Source organism: Dipodomys merriami, unplaced genomic scaffold (genome assembly GCF_024711535.1).
Source record: "Dipodomys merriami isolate MVZ:Mamm:240054 unplaced genomic scaffold, mDipMer1.0.p SCAF_497, whole genome shotgun sequence".
Classification (NCBI taxonomy): domain Eukaryota; kingdom Metazoa; phylum Chordata; class Mammalia; order Rodentia; family Heteromyidae; genus Dipodomys; species Dipodomys merriami.
In genome coordinates, this window is record NW_027206065.1 from 301,630 (window position 1) to 320,632 (window position 19,003).

A 19,003-nucleotide genomic window follows, 5' to 3' on the forward strand; every position below is an offset into this window, starting at 1 on the left:
CACCAGAGAACCTTCCTTCATTCAGGGAGCAACAGCCATCCATAGGGGTACTCAATGCCTGTACTCCCTAAATCCCTGTGTGATCTGCATAGCAGCCCCAACATTGTACACACAACTGTCAGGTGGTTTTGTTGTTGTTGTTGTTGTTTGTAATCCTAGCTACTCAGGAGATTGAGATCTGAGGATCATGGTTCAAAACCAGCTTGGGCAGGAAAATCCATGAGACTCTTGTCTCCAACTAACCACCCAAAACCCAGAAGTGGCACTGTGGTTCAAGTGGTAGAGCTGTAGCCTTGAGCTGAAGAGCTCAGGGACAGCCCCAGGCCCAGAGTTAAAGTCCCACAACTGACAACAAACAAAGCAGTTTATGAATACAGTATACCTGGATCAATGTTACCCTTTCAACATTCTTATCCACCCACACCCTTCCCCACAACCCACTTTTCCCTCACTTTTCTTAATTTTTAGGATATGTATTGCGAGGTTCCCCCCCCCTTTTAACAAAGTAGTTCATGTATAATCTGTGTCATCCCTTCAACCCCTTCGCCCTATGTAGACCTGCCCCTCCAAGGAAACCTAAGTAATTTAGGCAGAATATGAATTCCTGATCTTCCTACCTCAGCCTCACTAGTACTGGGCTAACAGTACTAGTGGCTTGAAATACTTTTCTTTTTTTTTTTTTTTTGCCAGTCATGGGGTCAGAACTCTGGGCCTGGGCACTGTCCCTGAGCTCTTCAGCTCAAGGCTAGCACTCTACCACTTGAGCCACAGTGCCACTTCTGGCCTTTTCTGCTTATGTGGTGCTGAGGAATCGAACCCAGGGCCTCATGCATGTAAGGCAAGTGCTCTACCACTGAGCCACCTTCCCAGCCCCTTGAAATACTTTTCAATGCAATGTATTGAACAAAATAATAAAGCCCATTAAAAATTTTTTGGTTGTTTTTTGCCAGTCCAGAGTTTGAACTCAGGGCCTGGGCACTGTTCCAGTGTTCAAGGTAAGCACTCTACCACTAAGCCACATTCCCAGCCCCATTAAAATTTTTTAAAAAGGAGAAAAAGTCACAGAAAGAGTAAACTTGAAAAAAGCATATTACTTGCATGTATGGAACTATCACTGTAAACTCCTTTGTACAATTAATATATGCTAATTGAAAAATGCACTGAATTATGCCTTCTTCTCTGTCTCCCTCCTTAGCCAGTTATCAGGTTATTGCCTTTCAGTTCTCATTCTGAGAAATACAGACCTTATGCAAATGCTTTTCGTTGTGATGCTCTGTCATGAGAAGAGGTTGGATTTGCTTATTGGCTCTAATGGACAAGCACTTCAGGCTTCTACCGCATGCCATCTTCTGTTTTTTGTTTGTTTGTTTGTTTATTTTTGGGTCCGGTTGTGGGGCCTGAACTCTGGCACTGTCCCTCAGCTCTTCAGCTCAAGGCTAGAGCTCTACCACTTGAGCCACAGCGCCACTTCCGGATTTTTCTTTTTGCATATGTGGTGCTGAGGAGTCAAACCCAGGGCCTCAGGCATGCAAGGCAAGCGCTCCACCACTGAGCCACCTTCCCAGCCCCGCATGCCATCTTCTATAGCAAGTCTGACTTCTTCAATACCAGGCTCTTGCAGTCCACACAACATCTTCACCCCTGAATCCATGGGCTAGCTGCTTCTGCCTCCCCCTCAAGTGTTTTTTACAAAGTACCTCTATTATAACACCTACCTGTGGACAGCTTCCCCGGCTACCCTAAACAGTGGATTTCCAGCAAGTTCCAATGATGCAACATCACAGTAACTTTTCTCCCATTCAGGGTTTTAGACCTGTGCTCAACTAAGATCTGGGCATCAGCCAGGAGTGGAAGGTCATTCTTCCTTGGGAGTTCTATATCAGTCCTAGATAGTGGATATTATATGTCATATCACACATTTATTATTTTACATTAATTATGTTATATACATATTTTATTTATATTGTATACTTACATTTGTTATTATCCGATGATTATTAGATAATGTAAATTAGTAGGAATTTTGAGGTGAAGAAATCCTCTCCAATTGCCATAAAATATTTTAGTTCAAACTAACCTTGGAACATATGTTTTTCAATCAAATGGAAAATAATTTATGCAGAACAACTGGAAAACATTATTCTGTGTAGGCAGGACCATTAACAGGTATTGTCTTGTTAAAACTTCACCCACATTCACTCTCAGGAAATGTCTCAGATGAAAGAAAAGATTAAGGAGTCAGGAAAGTCTGTGAGACTCATCTCCAATAAATCATCAGAAAATCAGAAGTTGTGTTGTGGCTCAAGTGGTAAGAGTGCTAGCCTTGAGCTGAAGAGCTCAAGGACAGTGTGCAAGCCCCACAATCAACAAAAAAGATGAAAAAAAAGATTAAGAAAACATGGTCATGGACTTTATTCAAAACAGAATTATTACTGTTATCATCATCATCATCATCATCACCACCACCACCATCATCAGTTCTAGGGCTTGATCTCAGGACCTAGGCACTGTCCTGAGCATTTTTGCTCAAGGCTAGCACTCTACTACATTGAACCACTTTGAGCCATTTACAGTTTTTCGATGGTTAATTGGAAATTAAGGTCTCCCGTTCCACCCAGGCTAGCTTTGAACTACAATCCTCAAATCTCAGCCTCCTGAATAGCTGGGATTATATGCATGAGCCATTAGCACCAGACAAATATCTTTTATAAATTAGCCAAAATCAACTGTGCCAAACTGAGAGATTCATTGCTGCCTTAGAAGTCAATACAGATAAACCCAAGTCATCAGGAATACTGTATTTTATTATCAAGTAACAAACTCTGGGGGCCATTATGCTAGTTACCATCACACTTCAAAATAGACACAAGGAGGGGATTTTGCTGGGGAATATCTTCCAGGCCCAATAGTTGTTTTACTTCCATGGGATAAAGGGATCTTCAAGGAGGAAGGGTTCCACTCTTCCCCACCTCACCAACTGTCAAAGACTTTCAACCGCTCTTCTTCCATGTAATTGGTCCCAGAATACTTTCCAACAATCAACTGCCAACAGAACCAATCACATCATTTGCTCGCTAGGATTGCAGTGGACTTAGACCCGTGGGGTTAGGGACCTGGGTAGATTTCGTCTGAGCCTCGAGAGTGCTGGTTGTCGGATCCCGCGCGCCCTAGGCCCGGGTAGGCTGGAGGCTGGTGTGCCAACAGTAGCGACCAGGGCCGCACAGCGGCGCCTCCCGACTGTAGCCCCGCCCGCGGGTGGCTCCAAGCCCTGGACTACACTTCCCAGAAGGCTGTGCTCCGGGGGCGGTGGCCCGGGACCAGAGCGGGGCTAGCAAGAGAAGCCATAGTCTTGCCGGCAGCACGGAAGGGGCCATTCATCCCGGGCTCGGTCCTGCAGAGATGGTCGGCCTCCTGCTCCTGCTCCCGCTGCTCCTGCTGCCCTTTGTCCTGTATGTGGCTGCGCCCCAGATCAGGTGTGTGTCCGCGGGAGGTGCTCAGCCTTTGCGGCGGGAGGGGGTGAGGAGAGCGGGAATGCTCCGGCGGGCGGGGGGAAGGGCTCCCCCCCCCTCCGACGGCGGAGACCTGGGGTGCGGGCGAGGTCCGTGTGTCCCGGGGTTGGGGCAGGCGAGACCCGGGGTCCCAGGCCGTCGGGAAAAGGCTCGGGGCTCTGAGCATCCCACTTGGCTTCTCCGGGCCCCTCGCCACCCCTCCACACCCCTTCCCTCAGCACCGCCCGCTGTCGACTCCAGGGAGCCCCCAGGGCACGGTACTCCGGACGCTGGGGTTTACGGCTTTGGACGGGTTTCAGACCCTAGAATAGGATGCGTCCCCCTCCTACCCCCCCCCACTCCCACCCTTGCCCCCAGCTGGCGAGGTACAAAGGAGACGTCTCCTTTGGATGTGATTGTGAGACCCCCCACCCCCTGCTCGTCGCTGCGGGGACGCAGGGTGGCGGGTTGGGATGGATCTTGTGTTCAATGCTGAAGGGCTGAGAGGGGAGGACGGAAGAGGACAGGGTGGAGTCTCTAGGCTTGGTCCGACTCGGGCCGGAGGCTGGCCTGAGGGCCCGGAGAATTAGCAGCCTGCTGATTGGCTCTGGGTCAATCACCAGTAGTGACGAAGAGCCAACCAGTAACTGAAGAGACCCACTCCTGGCACGAGGTTATGGCTCCTGACGCGGTGCCCGCTCTTGCTCGCTTATCTCTTACTGTAGTTAGACTGATCCGTCTAGGCTAACCTGCCTTCCCCTTCCTCCTTTCCTTCCTTGTAATCTATCCTCCCTCCAGTGGTGACTCTACCCGTTGTATTTTTCCCCCCTCCCCTTTGAATACCCTCTGCTCCCAGTGCTAGGCGCACGTGGGTGTCATACTCAGAAACATAGGCTTTCTATCCCTTTTCACCACGAGGTCCTCTTAATGTAGGAAAGTGGAACCAGAAGTGGAAAGAGTCTAGTGAGATATGAGAAAGATTATATTATTCCTGAGGATGTTCTCTCAAACCTAGCTATCTTACTGGAGCCAGGCATGAGCTGGTTTTCGTGGTTGGTTATCTTTCACCTCTGCTAATTAAGGAGAAGGGAAAAGTACAGGTTCCTAACATTTGTCCTTCCTGGAGCTGCAGCTGAAGGGAGGTGGAAGGTTGTGAGGTAAGGGGTCTTTGTCCTTGTCCTTCCTCTGAGCAGGAAGGGTCAGGTTGGTCAACACCATCGGTTGGTTTGCCTGAGCACAGGCTTCAGTGGCTTCAGGCTTCAGTGTGTACTTTGAAATTCCCATTTCCGAGAAAGGCTGTAATTCTCTTGAGAAACGTATCTTTCAGTCAACAAACTGTTTTAGACCAAGGGTTGTAGGGAAAAGAAGAAGAACTGCTCATCCATGTATGTGCATTTGTTCGTTTGGAAAGGCAATAGAATATAGTGCTTAGGAACCAGGACTAATTAGGCAAATCAGTTTTTGAATAATTTCTTTACTTTGTCCTTAACTCTTTTTGTTGTGGTTATTGTTGTTGCTTGGTTGTTTTTGTGGCCCTAGTGATCAAATTCAAGGCCTCTGAGCTCCATCCCAGCCTCCTGCCTTATTTGTAAAGGTATTGATGTGAGTGTGGTGGTATTCTGCTTGTTAGTTTTTACGCCTGTCCTGGAGCTTGAACTCAGGGCCTGGTACTGTCCCTGAGATGCTGAGGTTTTGTTGTTGTTGTTATTGTTGTTTATTTTTTGTAGTTTGTTGGAGATGAGACTTCAAACTGCTATCCTCATATCCTGAGTAGCTATGATTACAGGCATAAGCCACTGGCACCCACCTGTGTTTTTGTTTTTATTGTTTTGTCCCAGATTCACAGGCTTTCTAATGTGAGCTCTTCAGATTGGATTCACCATTTTAAGACCATTGCATTCTAGGTATTAGTAGATGGGACAAGTAGACACAAGTTCTTTCCTCCTCTACACCGAATCTTGTGATTTCCTAATCCAAAAAATGCCTGAGAGCTCAAAGAGGTGCCTGGCACCTCAAATATTCAACTAGTTCTTGTGCTGTAGGCAGTTCCTCTAAGTTTTGCTCTGTATTAGAGCCACTTTTGTCCTTATTAAGAAGAAAAATTTGTTTTGTCTTGTTTGAGGCAACATCTTATTATGCAGTCTAAGCTAGCCTCAAACTTTTATTTTTCTTGTGCCAGTACTAGGACTTGAACTCAGGGCCTGGGTGCTGTCCCTGACCTTTTTTGGCTCAAGGCTAGCACTCTATGGACTTTCCTCCTGAGGCTGGCTTTGAAATTTGATCCTCAGAGCTCAGCCTCCCGAGTAGCTAGGATTATAGGTCTGAGCCACCTGTGTTCAGCTCCTGAGCTGCTTTTTGCTTAAAGCTGGTGCTCTACTACTCGAGCTCCATCTCCAGTGTTTTAGTGGTTAGAGGTAAGAGTCTCATGGACTTTCCTGCATGGCCTGGTTTCAGACCATGAGCCTCAAATCTCAGCCTTCTAAGTAGTTAGGATTACAGGAATGAGCCATTGGTGCTGGGCAAACTTCAAACTCTTGGTCTTTCTATCTTATGCTCCCTGGTGCTGAGATTACAGGTGTGCACCACTGGCTTAAAGGGCAGAGAACTTGTTTTCTTCTTTCCTCCCAATTATCCTTAAACCTATAGTACCTATGTGCTCTCCTTGTCTGCAGGAGGATGCTGACCTCTGGGGTATGTACATCTACTGTCCAGCTTCCAGGGAAGGTAGCTATAGTCACCGGGGCAAACACGGGCATCGGGAAGGAGACAGCCAAAGAACTGGCTCAAAGAGGCAAGTTTATCTACTCCCAAACCCCTCCTGCTACTGCTGTTTTTACCTCTCATGGCGATAGCCATTTGCTTCTTCCCAGTTTCAGAATGCAGGAACATTCCATGCACTCCACTGAATGTACTACTATGAATTTGCTATAATGCTCCATATATTGGGCACTTAACAAATATTATTGATCACAACACTCAACATCTGTGAGATTTCTAACAGTCAGAAACAAAGCTGACAGTTTGTCTTTCACATGTTTGACAGGAGCTCGAGTATATCTAGCTTGCCGGGATGTGCAAAAGGGAGAATTGGTGGCTAAGGAGATCAAAGGCTTGACCGGGAACCAGCAGGTGTTGGTGCGGAAACTGGACTTGGCTGATACTAAGTCTATTCGAGCCTTTGCCAAGGACTTCTTAGCAGGTAAGTGTAGAACCAGCCACTATATTATGGGTATCATGGTCAAAATGACAGGCTTAGCTTTTAGCTTTTTTTTTTTTGCCACCCCTGGGGCTTGACCTCAGGGCCTGGGCACTGTCCCTGAGCTTCTTTTGCTCAAGACTAGAACTCTAACAATTGAGCCACAGCTGTACTTCTGGCTTTGTCTGTTTATGTGAGGAATTGAACCCAGGGCTTCATGCATGCTAGACAAGCACTTTACCACTAAGCCACATTCCAGGCTTAGATTTTAACATATAGAAATACTGGACAAATAGCCAAAAAGATTTACAGTAGAACTCATAATGATCATATGGACAAGATTTATATCATAGGGATAGCCTCCCAAGACAGAAGTAAACAGGAGTCCAAAAAGAGCACTGAGCCAAAGCTGCAGCGAGAAATTTCACAGGAATATCAGAATTTACTATGGGCTTTTTAGGTCCTGATGTCTACATCCTCATGAAGAGAGGCTAGGAGATGAGGCTTCAGGCCCTTGAAATCTGGAGCTGTATATAGAAGGTGGAAATTCTTACTTGGTCACGGTAGAGGGAATGAAACTCAAACTCTGACCACCAGCTCAGGGGTATGCTAAAGAAGCACCTCTTGGAGCTGAGGTGGTAGTTTGCCTGCCTAACAAAAGCAAAATTCTGACTTCAAACCCCAGTACTACTCCCTCCACCCAAAAAAGAAAGCCATCTGTTAGAAATTAGAATCCCAGGCTGGTATCATCTGGGATCTAGAGTGCTCATCAGATTGTGTAGGGTACTAATTAATTTGTACAAGAATGTGGAGTTGACACATTAATGTAGTATCTCTCAAAAGGAAATTCAAGAGTACTCTGAAAGCATAACTGCTTATAACTCAGGTAAAACAACATCTTTATATGGTGTGTAATTAAAGAAATGAACCACAGAAGCTGGGCAGCAGTGGCTCACACCTATAATCCTAGCTACTCAAGAGGCTGAGATCTGAGGATCACAGTTCAAAGCCAGCCCAGCAGGAAAGTCCCTGAGACTCTCATCTCAAATTAGCCACCAGAAAACCGGAAGTGGCACTGTGGCTCAAGAGGTAGAGTGCTCGCCTTGAGAGTTCAAGAGGACAGTGCCCAGGCCCAGAGTTGAAGCCCCACGACTGACAAAAATAAAAATAAAAAAGCCGGGCACCAGTGGCTCACGCCTGTAATCCTAGCTATTCAGGAGGCTGAGATCTGAGGATCTAGGTTCAAAGCCAGCCCGGGTAGGAAAGTCCGTGAGACTCTTATCTCCAATAAACCACTAGAAAATTGGAAGTGGTGCTGTGGCTCAAACAGTAGAGTGCTTGCCTTGAGCTGAAGAGCGCAAGGACAGCGCCCAAACACAGAGTTCAAACCCCAAGACCGACCAAAAAAAAAAAAATTAAATTAAAAAAATAAATTAAAAATGAACCACAGAGTTGCCAGGGTTCTTTTTGGGCCAAGTCTTACCAACAGGGTTATATGGTACATTCTTTTTACTCTGACTCTGGAGTCTTTTCACTCAGCTTGTAAATACTTTCTATTGGGAGAAGCAGATGGAACACTCTCCATTGCAGTGAGTGAACAAGTATTTCTTAAGCTAGAAAGACTGGAAAAGCTGTTTACTGATATGAAATGGAATTTTGCCTTGTTGTAAAAGTATATTAGATGCAACTAGAGCCTACATAACCTTGACAGAAGTAGAGAAAGTCCTGCATCTCTACTTTTTTTTTTTTTTTTTGGTGCACTAGTACCAGGGCTCGACCTCCTTGGCCTCTTGCTCTCAGTTGGCTTTTTCACTCACACTGGGTATGCTACCACATACCTCCAGTCTAGGATTTTGCTGGTTAATTGGAGATAGAGCCTTTTAGACTTTTCTGTTAGGACTGGCTTTGAACTTTGATCCTCAGATCTCAGTCTTCTGAGTCTCTAGGGTTATAGGCATGAGCCAACCAGTGTCTAGCATGCATCCCCACTCACAAAGTCTGGGTTGTGAGGCAGATTTGTAAGATTACAACCTATGGCTGGCCATATGCTCCATGTTTCATCTTCTCTTCCTTTTAGAGGAAAAACACCTCCATATTTTGATCAACAATGCGGGAGTGATGATGTGTCCCTACTCTAAGACAGCGGATGGCTTTGAGATGCACATTGGAGTCAACCACTTGGGTAAGAAATCTGGCATCATCACAAAGCTCCAGGGAAACTAAAGTTCTCCTGGAAAAAGGTAGGGGTCAGATTAAGTCACTTTTGTGGTCTGATTAGAACACTGGGCCATAATAGAATAATAAGTAAAAAATAAAGTGTGCTGAAAGCTGAGGGATAAACCTGAAGCCTGCTGTGGGTTCTTTCTGCTTTTCAATCTGTTATTCAGATTTGATTTACTGTGGGGGCGCTTCTGAAAAACCTGATTGCACTGGGGACTGTGTTACTTTCTTAGAAGTGATGTTTATGCAAAGGCTCTAGACCTTGTAGGGACCAAATTTTATTGCATTTTCTTCAGGTTTTTTTTTTTTTTTTAATGAGTGTGTCCTGATTGCACAAAATAATGGTTTCCATTATGGGATTTCATGCATGTGTGCAATGTACAATGATTACATTCACCCATTATCCCCCCCCTTGTTATCCCTCCTCCTTTCTAGTGCTTCCTTCCACCTCACCTTTCTCACTAACCTTTGTAGTTTGTTTTCCTGGAAAACAAAAAACTGAGGTAAGGTGGAATCTCAATGTAGGTTTTTTGTTTTGTTTTGTTAGGAATTAGCTTAAAATAGTTATGCAGAGAGGGATTTCATTGTTATACCTCTACACATTTATAATATGTTCCAATCAATCTCAATCCCTCTGTCCTCTACCCTCTATCACTCATTGTAGTTTTGATTTGTATTTCCATTATGGCTAAACATGGTGATTAACATTTTATCTCTCTCCATCTCCCTCTCCCTCTCCCTCTCCCTCTCCCTCTCCCTCTCCCTCTCTCATTCTCTCCCTCCCTCCCCCTCTCTCTCTCTCTCTCTCTCTCTCTATATATATATATATATATATATAAAATACAATATATATATATATATATATATACATACATAGTTGTTTTTTTTTTTTTTTTTTTTTGCCAGTCTTGGGGCTTGAACTCTGGTCTTGGGCTTTGCTCAAAGTGAACACTCTACCACTTAAGCCACATCACCACTTTTGGCTTTCTTGAGTAGTTTATTGGAGATAAGACTCTCCAGGAGACTGGAAGCTATCATCCTCAGATCTCAGCCTCTTGCATAACTAGGATTATAGGTGTGAGCTACTGGCACCTAGTTTATCTGTACTTTTTTTTTTTTTTTTGGGTCATGGGGCCTGAACTCTGGGCCTGGGCACTGTCCCTCAGCTCTTCAGCTCAAGGCTAGTGCTCTACCACTTGAGCCACAGTGCCACTTCCGGTTTTTTCTGCTTATGTGGTGCTGAGGAATCAAACCCAGGGCCTCATGCATGCAAAGCAAGCACTCTACCACTGAGCCACCTTCCCAGCCCCTCATCTGTACTTTGAGAGCTGTTTAGCTCATTCGTACATTCGTACATAGTTTATTGATTGGGTAATTTGCTTTTTTTTTTTTTTAGCTCTTTATATATTCTGGATATTGATCCCACTGGATGAATGGCTGATAGAGGTTTCTCACATTGTGTGTAGGCTATCTCTTTGCTATAGTGCTTCCTTTTTCATGCAGAAGGTATTTAATCTCATTAGTCAGTTCCTAAGTTAATAGAGTTCTGTTCAGAAAGTCACTGCATATGCCGAGATCTTGAAGTGTTTGTCCTATGTTTTCCTCTAGTGGTTTCAAGTTTCAAGTCTTCCAATAAGGTCATTGATCCTTTTTTGAGTTGAGTTTTGTACAGGGACATAGATGGGGATCCATTTCCAGTTCCTTCACGTGGACATCCAATTTTCCACCATGCTTAGCTGCACAGGTACCACTACTTCCCTACCCTCACATAGGTCGTGAACTCAGGGTCATCCTGATTATCTTCCACAGGTCATTTCCTCCTGACTCATCTGCTACTCGAGAAACTGAAGGAGTCAGCCCCATCAAGAGTAGTAAATCTGTCTTCTTTGGCCCATTACTTGGGAAGGATCCACTTCCATAACCTGCAAGGGGAAAAGTTCTACAGTGCAGGTCTGGCCTATTGTCACAGCAAGTTAGCGAACATTCTCTTCACCCGGGAACTGCACAGGAGGCTGAAGGGTGAGTGGGGATAAATGAGTGTGGAGGCATGAGTGTGTGGAAGGCGGCTAAGGCCTCAGAATAGGAATTATTTTTGGAGCCCCTCTCCTGGACAGGACCTGCTTCCATGATTATAACTGTATTAGGTGTGGTTATATTAACCTCTCTGGGCCCAAGCTGATTCTGTAAAATGGAGGTGTGACCTTCTAGGAGTGGTGCTTGTGAGACCAGTGTGAGCCTGGAGTCACAAATAGGGGTCAAATGTTTCTTCACAACCTTTGCTCTGTTTGGCTATTTGGTACAAATCAAGTCCTGTCTTCCCTCTCTTTTTGGTACCGCAGGCTCAGGTGTAACAGTGTATTCTGTTCACCCCGGCACAGTCAAATCTGAACTGATTCGGCACTCAACTGTCATGAGTTTGATGTGGTGGCTTTTTTCCTTCTTCATCAAAACTCCTCAGCAGGGAGCCCAGACCAGCCTGTATTGCGCCCTAACAGAAGGTCTTGAGAGTCTAAGTGGCAAACATTTCAGGTATGAGTATATCTGTCTTTGAGAATGAGATTTTGTTACCCAAAGGAAATCTGGTTTTGTTTGGTATGCCATGCCATTTGAAAAGTACAGTGTCTTAATTTAGAAAAGAGTTAAATTGCTTTTGTCTTTTTTTTGTCTTCTGGTCTGAGACTAGGACTCAAACTCTGTACTTGATACTTTCTCTCACTAATGCTTTACCAATTGAGTCATGCCTCCACCTCTTGCTTTTGTCCTTTGACTATGAGGTGTCTTGTTATTTTTTTTCGGTCATGAAGCTTGAACTTGGGGACTGGGCACTATCCCTAAGCTTTTTCGTTCAAGGTTAGCACTCTACCATTTGAGCCACAGCTCCACTTCCTGTTTTCTGGTGGTTAATTGGAGGTAAGAGTCTCATGGACTTTCTTGCCTGGCTGGCTTTGAACTGTGATCCTCAGACCTTAGCCTCCTGAGTAGCTAGGATTAGAGGCATGAGCCACAAGCACTTGGCTTGGCTTGACTGTTTTTTTTTTTTTTGGTCGGTTGTGGGGCTTGAACTCTGGGATTGGGTGCTGTCCCTGTGCTCTTCAGCTCAAGGCAAGTGCTCTACCACTTGAGCCACAGTGCCACTTCTGGCTTTTTTTTTTCTTCTGCTTATGTGGTGCTAAGGAATGGAACCCAGGGCCTCATGCATGCAAGGCAAGCGCTCTACTACTGAGCCACCTTCCCAGCCCTCTTTACCTTAGTTTTGACTGACTAGCTTAAACAAAGTCAGCTTCTAATCTATAACTTAGCAATTATTGAATAGATTTTGGAAGAATCCATGCTACAGACTGGACTGCTGTTGATCTTCAAAAGGAAAGCTCAGTCTATTGTCTAGAAATGAACACAAGTCTAGTTTGGTTGAAGCCTAAGGCCTTCGTACTACTGGCTGTTCTTTCTGCCTATTCTATTAATCTAGTGTCTGTGCCTCAGGGTTTGCCTGTAATTGGACATGTCACATAAGGGTAGCATATGGCATGTAGTATTCAGTGACTTTCATTTAGAATATGAAATCTGTGCTTATCTATTGTGTTTTATTTATTTGTATTTATTTTTATTTATATCAGTGTTTGGACTTTAGGGTATTAGAGTTTTGTACTTGCTAGAAGGAGCCCTTCTTACTTGTACCATAACTATATACCTTTTTAATTTTTTTTTTTTTTTGGTTGATCATGGGGCTTGAATTCTGGGCCTGGGGTGCTGTCTCTCAGCTCTTCAGCTCAAGGCCAGTGCTCTACCACTTGATCCACAGCGCCACTTCTGGTTTTCTGGTGATTTATTGGAGATAAGAGTCACGGACTTTCCTGCCAGGGCTGGGGCTGGCTTTGAACTGTGATCCTCAGATCTCAGCCTCCTGAGTAGCTAGGATTACAGGCATGAGCCACCGCGCCCGACTCCTTTTTTAGTTTTTATTTTTCAGGTAGGGACTTAGGTTTTTGTCTAGACTCATACCACAACCCTCCCACCTATGGCCTCTTGTGTAGTTGGGACCACAAGTATATGCCATCATTCTTGTTGAGATGTGGTCTCACTAACTTTTTGCCTGGTCCATCATCAAGCTACAACCTTCCCAATCTCCATTTCTTGAGCATCTAGGGATTTACAGGAGTGAAGCACCATGCCTAGCACAGTTTTGTTTACTTATTAGCTAGGATCTTACCATGTAATATAGGTGGTTCTTGAATTCATGACTTCCTGCCTCAGTCTTCCAAGTACTAGAATTCTAGACATATGCCTGACTTGGCTATTTTTTTTCCAAAATGACAAATTTATTTTATGCTTTATTTTTTTTCTTCTAAGTGAAAAATTTAAACATTAAAAAAAATTTAAAGTCGGGGCTCAGTGGTAGAGCGCTTGCCTTGCATGCCTGAGGCCCTGGGTTCGATTCCTTAGCACCACATAAGCAAAAAGAAAAAAGCCAGAAGTAGCGCTGTGGCTCAAGTGGTAGAGCCCTAGCCTTGAGCTGAAGAGCTGAGGGACAGCGCCCAGGCCCAGAGTTCAGGCCCCACGACCGGACCCCCCCCAAAAAAAATTTTAAGTCATTGTGGATGTTTTGAGGCAAAAAGTTACTTCATTAAAAATGAAACCTATAACACTGGCATTTAAAACATTTTGTGTCAGATAAGATACTCCAAAATGATTAATTTGTACATAATATCTAGAGAACTTCTAAGTGGTAGTTTTCTCTTGTGGTACTAATCTTTCAGTTTTTCTTGCATACTTATTTTTAGCTTTTCAGAGTCTGACATCTCAAGGGACATATGCTAAATGGGGAAAGGCAGTATATTCCATTTGGCTTCTCTGAACTTAAGAAGCACCAAAGAAACTATTATTTGGATTGCCTTCTCATGATATTTGTATATTTATTTTATCCCTTTAAATGTGATTTCATTGTTTCAAGTGTCTTAATCATCATGTAACATTGACAAGAACTAACTGGCCTTTGGTTTCAGTGCCATCAATATTTCAAATGCAGTTGACATTTGGAGTTGAGGAAAGGATAAGGTACATGAATAGATGCCACTGCAGATTAAGGAGTCATCTTTCATCACTAGCTTCCTGGGCTGCAATTTGAATTGGGTCACATGTGCATATGAGATTGGCCACCTCAAAATCCTGGATTTTTTTTCCAGTACCCATCCCAAACTCTGGTCTGTTTAAAGAATGATTGGGGTTAGAATATTGCTTGATTTTTAATTACACTTTCTTTTTCTTTTCTTTTCGTGCTGGTCCTGGGGCTTGAATTCAGGATCTGAGCACTCCTGTGTCTGAACTTTTTTTTCTTTTTTCTTTTTTCCCCCCATTTCTATAGTCCAGAAGTTTTTTATTTTTTTACATCTCTTAGGCTATGAATTCATAGGGAATAGGTTCCAATAGCTCAGGCTCCTTTCCGTTGGTTCTTACAAAGTGTGTTTCTCTGGGTGGAGCATGCTGGAGCTTCAGTTGAACCCAGGTTCCTTTCTCTTTGGCTTCCTTTTTCTGGTCATTTTTCTTCACTCTTTCAGGAAGCTATCTTGGCTCTTAGAATGTTTAATATGCACAATACACACATTAATCCTCTTGGTAAGGATCTTGCCCTTAACTTGCTTGTTCACAACAATGCCAACAGCATGCTGGGTAACATTATAGACCTTTCCAGTTTTGCCATGGTAACGTTTGTGGGGCATTCCTTTTTGAACAGTACCCATTCCTTTGATGTCTACAATATCACCCATTTTGTAGATTCTCATGTATGTGGCCAAAGGAACAACTCCATGTTTCCTGAAGGACCTAGAGAACATGTATCAAGTATCTCTCCTCTTTCCCTGTGTGTTTGTCATTTTGGCAACTTACTGGAAGATGGTGGTTCTGACCAAAAAGGTGGTCCCTGAACTGCTTTTGCTGAAGATAAATATACTACCTTGAGCCACAGCTCCACTTTTTTTGGTGGTTAATTGGAGATGAGTCTCCTGTACTTTACTGCCTGGGCTGGCTTTGAACCTTGATGCTTGGATCTCAGCCTTTTGAATAGCTAGATTACAGGCATAAGCAACCAGCACCCAGCTTGTCATTATATTTTCTTGTTGAAAATGGCCTTAAGACCAAACCTGCCATATATTCATTATTTATTAACACATTTGTGTTTGTACTTTTGGGCTATGAATATAACTGCTATGAATAATCATATATATTTTTTATACGGACATTTATCTTGGGTATATATGCAAGTGGAATTTCCAGGTCATCTAGAAACTATGTTGAGGAAGAGGTTCCTCTTTATCCATATCCTAGGCAACAGTAGTTACTGTCTGTCCTTTTGATTTTTACCCATCCTAGTGTATAGGAAGTAATATTTTGCCATTTTCATTTTCCTGCCAATGTTGTTGAACATTTTGCATGTGCATAGTTCATTTCTATATCTTTCCAAATCCTTTGCTTCTTGTTCTTAAGTGATCCTCTTAAAATTTTCAATTGTAAGAATTTTTTTTTTATTGTGAAAATACTGTACAGAGGAGTTACAATTACATGGGCACAGTTGTAAGAATTCTTTTCAGTCCAGATATGAATCCTTTATCAGACATATGGTTTGCAAATATATTCTTTCATCCTATGGATTGTTTTTTTTTTAAATTTCTTACTGGCATCCTTTGAAGTACAAAGTTTTAATTTGGGGTGTGTATGTGTGTATGTATGTGTGTACATACACAGAGCCACACACATAGGCAAGTATTCTACCACTAAGCCCCTAAAATATTTACTTTTGATGAAATCCATCTTTATTTTTGTCATTTGGGCTGTTGGTGTCATATCTAAGAAACCATTGCTTTACCCAAGCAAAGATTTACTAGTCTATGTTGTTTGTTCCAACAGTTTCATAGTTTTAGCTTATATCTAGGTGTATGGTCCATTTTGAGTTAATTTTTGTATGTGGTATGTTATAGAGGTCCAGGTATGTTCCTTTATATGGTGCAGAGGTTTATGTGATATAAGTCTGGACCTATAAGAAGCAATTTTTATTTTATTTATTTTTTTGCCAGTCCTGAGGCTTGAACTCAGCCTGGGCACTGTCCCTGACTTTATTTGCTCAAGTCTAGTGCTCTACCACTTGAGCCACAGCACCACTTCTGGCTTTTTCTGTTTATGTGGTACTGGGGAATCAAATCCAGGGCTTTGTGCATGCTTGGCAAGCATTCTACCACTAAGTCACGTTCCCAGCCCCCGTTTTTAAATTTTTATTTATTTGTGTTGGTTGTGTTGCCTGAACTCTGGGTCTGGGCTCTGCCCCTGAGCTCTTCAGCTCAAGGCTAGCCCTCTACCACCTGAGCCACAGTGCCACTTCCTGCTTTTTCTGCTTATGTGGTGCTGAGGAATCAAACCCAGGGCCTCATGCATGCAAGGCAGTACTCTACCACTGAGCCACCTTCCCAGCCCTGTTTTTATGTTTTAAATACTGGTTTGGGGGTTTGAACTCAGGGCCTTGCACTTTTTTTTTTTCCTAACAGTTGGTGTTCTAGCACTAGAGCCATACTTCCAGCTGTGGCTTTCTGCTGGTTAACTGAAGATAAGAGTCTCTTTGGATTTGCCTGTCCAGGCTGGCTCCTCCATACCCAGTCTTTAGATCTCAGCCTCTTGAGTAGCTAAGATTATAGGCATGAGCTACCAGTACCTGGGCAGAAGCAAACTTTTGTACACTATTATTTGAACATATATAAGCTTTTTGAAAATTCAAGCCCAGTTACCACCCGCCCCCCCCCCAAAAAAAAAAAGCTTGGAGAGTGAAGAAATAGGACAGCACTGGCTGTGTGAAGCACCTGGAGGACACCTGTGATCCCTATTTTGTTTGGGTTTTTGGTCATATTTATGACAAGCAGAGAGAAGGCTCCATTATTAATCCTCTTCAATCATTTTTTCCTCTTTGTTTTCTAGTGACTGCCAAGTGGCATGGGTTTCTTCCCAGGCTCGAAATGAAACGGTAGCAAGGCGGCTATGGGACGTCAGCTGTGACCTGCTGGGTCTCCCAGTGGATTGATGGGTCATCATGGTTAGACCCAAAAGAAGACAATAGCAGAGATGTAATGTCCTCTGCGAAAAATCTCCTCTCAAGGTGGCCAAAACTTTGACCACAAAGACCAGAACTTTCTAGCCTTGCTTGCTTCATGTCCACTTCAAACCCAGTACACTGCCAGATTTATCCAGACTTAACTTTTTTCCTGTTACCTACTAGAGTTCCTAACTGTGTCATTGGAAAAGACACCCTTCCTATGTCCAGCACAGCTCATAGCTTTCTTCTGAGACCTAATACCTAAAAACATCAAACCTTTGGCAGGGTTGATGTATGAAGATATGGGCTAGTTTCTTCATTCTTTATTCACAACATACTTCCTTACATCCAACCAGTCTTCACTTTAAGTGAAGACTCAGTTCCACAATTCACAGTGACTGCATCACCAACACTGGAATTCTTTCAGGAAAACTTACTGCATCTGGATTGTGGCCTGGACTTACTACTTATCCAGACAGCCCAACTCTACTGTGGTCCAGGCACTTTCCCATGGCTAAACCACAGAAGAGCTTCCTTTCCTAAAAAGTTTGTGAAATTTGAGGGAAGGCTGTCATTTTCCTACAGTATTCTCAGACCAATAAGCAGATAAAATAAAAAGGGCATTATGAGAAGATGGGCCTCTTGGCTTCAAACTGACCCCAGACCCGTGGAAACCTCCCTTTTGTGCCTTAGTCTCTTAGAAAATCATAAAAAGAAATGAAAGACTTTTCAGTCATTGTATATAAATCTGTGTGTCTTCTTATGTATTTTCACAAAACTCTTAATGGCCACAAAGCAACAGTATGAAACTAGACCCTCCTATAGCTAAACAATCAGATATCTATCAAGCCAAAGACATTGGTACAAAGACCCAATGAACTGCAAAGGTAAGGAGACTATGTGAATAATCAGTCAAAAAGAAGTAAGAGTAGCAGGGATGAAATTTAAAACGTAAAAAGACAAAAAAAAAACTAGAAGCCTGAGAAATGTATAACATGAAGGTTCTAGTTAAGGACTTAAGAAAACAATTGAAAGGTAATATACAGCTATAGAAGAATTGAGCATCCTAGTTAACAAGACTGATGTAGCACCATCTTAATTGGTCCATAAGACAGAAAAAAAACACTTGTTTGGGGGTAGTGCTGGGGTCTAAACTCAGGGACTTATAATTGCAAAGCTACTGTCCTACCACTTGCTCCCTTTCCCTCCCTCCCAGTTATTTACAGAAACTATTCTAAGACCTAACGGTGGTAACTAAAGTCAATTTAATAATCTTTCAGGACATAACCTTGTTAAAAAGATTAAGATGTTAGTTTGGAGCCTGGACATCTAACTTGGTGGTATAGTGCTTTCTTGGGGTATAAGGCCTTCGGGTTCATTTTAGCCCTAGCTCTGTGACAGAAAAGATAAAATATGAGCTTACTAAAACTCCATTTTATTTGGAAAGCTTTTGCCAAAAATAATGCTAACCTAGGAAGTCTGAGTAAGTGGTAATGTTACTATTACTTGCTTGGAGACTGTACAGATTAACAATTATACTTTAACTTTGGTAGGAAGAGTTTTAAGCTTGTCTTTGTGTCTTGTATTTGTACATAAATCGAACTTTTTTCTTTTTTGCCAGTCCTGGGGTTTGAACTGAGGGGTCCTGGGCACTGTCCTTGAGCTTCTTTTTGCTCAAGGTTAGCACTCTACCACTTGAGCCACAGTGTGACTTCCAGCTTTTTCTTTTTATGTGGTACTGAGGAATTGAACCCAGGGTTTCAGGCATGCTAGGCAAACACTCTACCACTAAGCCATATTCCCAGCCCTCGAACTTGTTTTGACCATTAATCACTATTTAGAAATGGTCATTTCATGGGAAAACTGGAAAAGTCTAAATAATAGTGCAATGAATAAGCATTAATAATGAATGCTTTACTTCATTTATACCAAATTGTCAATAAGAAATGTTCTTGATTATGTTTTTTAAGTGGTTTTTTTTTAAAACCACTTTAAAAAAAAGTATGCAGTTTTCAATCTAAAGGATAAATC

At 43.0% G+C, this 19,003-nt stretch overlaps 1 protein-coding gene and 1 pseudogene across 2 annotated transcripts; one reads left to right on the forward strand and one right to left on the reverse strand.

The window, feature by feature from the left end:
- Positions 1-3,178: 3,178 nt before the first annotated feature.
- On the forward strand, positions 3,179-17,695 carry LOC138809389 (retinol dehydrogenase 11). 2 transcript variants are annotated; one of them, XM_069995904.1, is made up of 7 exons: positions 3,179-3,473; positions 6,161-6,279; positions 6,532-6,687; positions 8,762-8,866; positions 10,714-10,923; positions 11,244-11,433; positions 16,858-17,695. In XM_069995904.1, the coding sequence occupies exons 1-7, from the start codon at positions 3,400-3,402 to the stop codon at positions 16,958-16,960; spliced, it is 957 nt and encodes a 318-aa protein (XP_069852005.1). In that variant the 5' UTR covers positions 3,179-3,399; the 3' UTR covers positions 16,961-17,695. The 2 variants fall into 2 exon arrangements, with proteins under 2 accessions (XP_069852005.1, XP_069852006.1); XM_069995905.1 differs by lacking the exon at positions 3,179-3,473 and adding an exon at positions 4,234-4,645.
- On the reverse strand, positions 14,000-14,994 carry LOC138809408 (large ribosomal subunit protein eL21-like; annotated as a pseudogene).
- Positions 17,696-19,003: the final 1,308 nt, after the last annotated feature.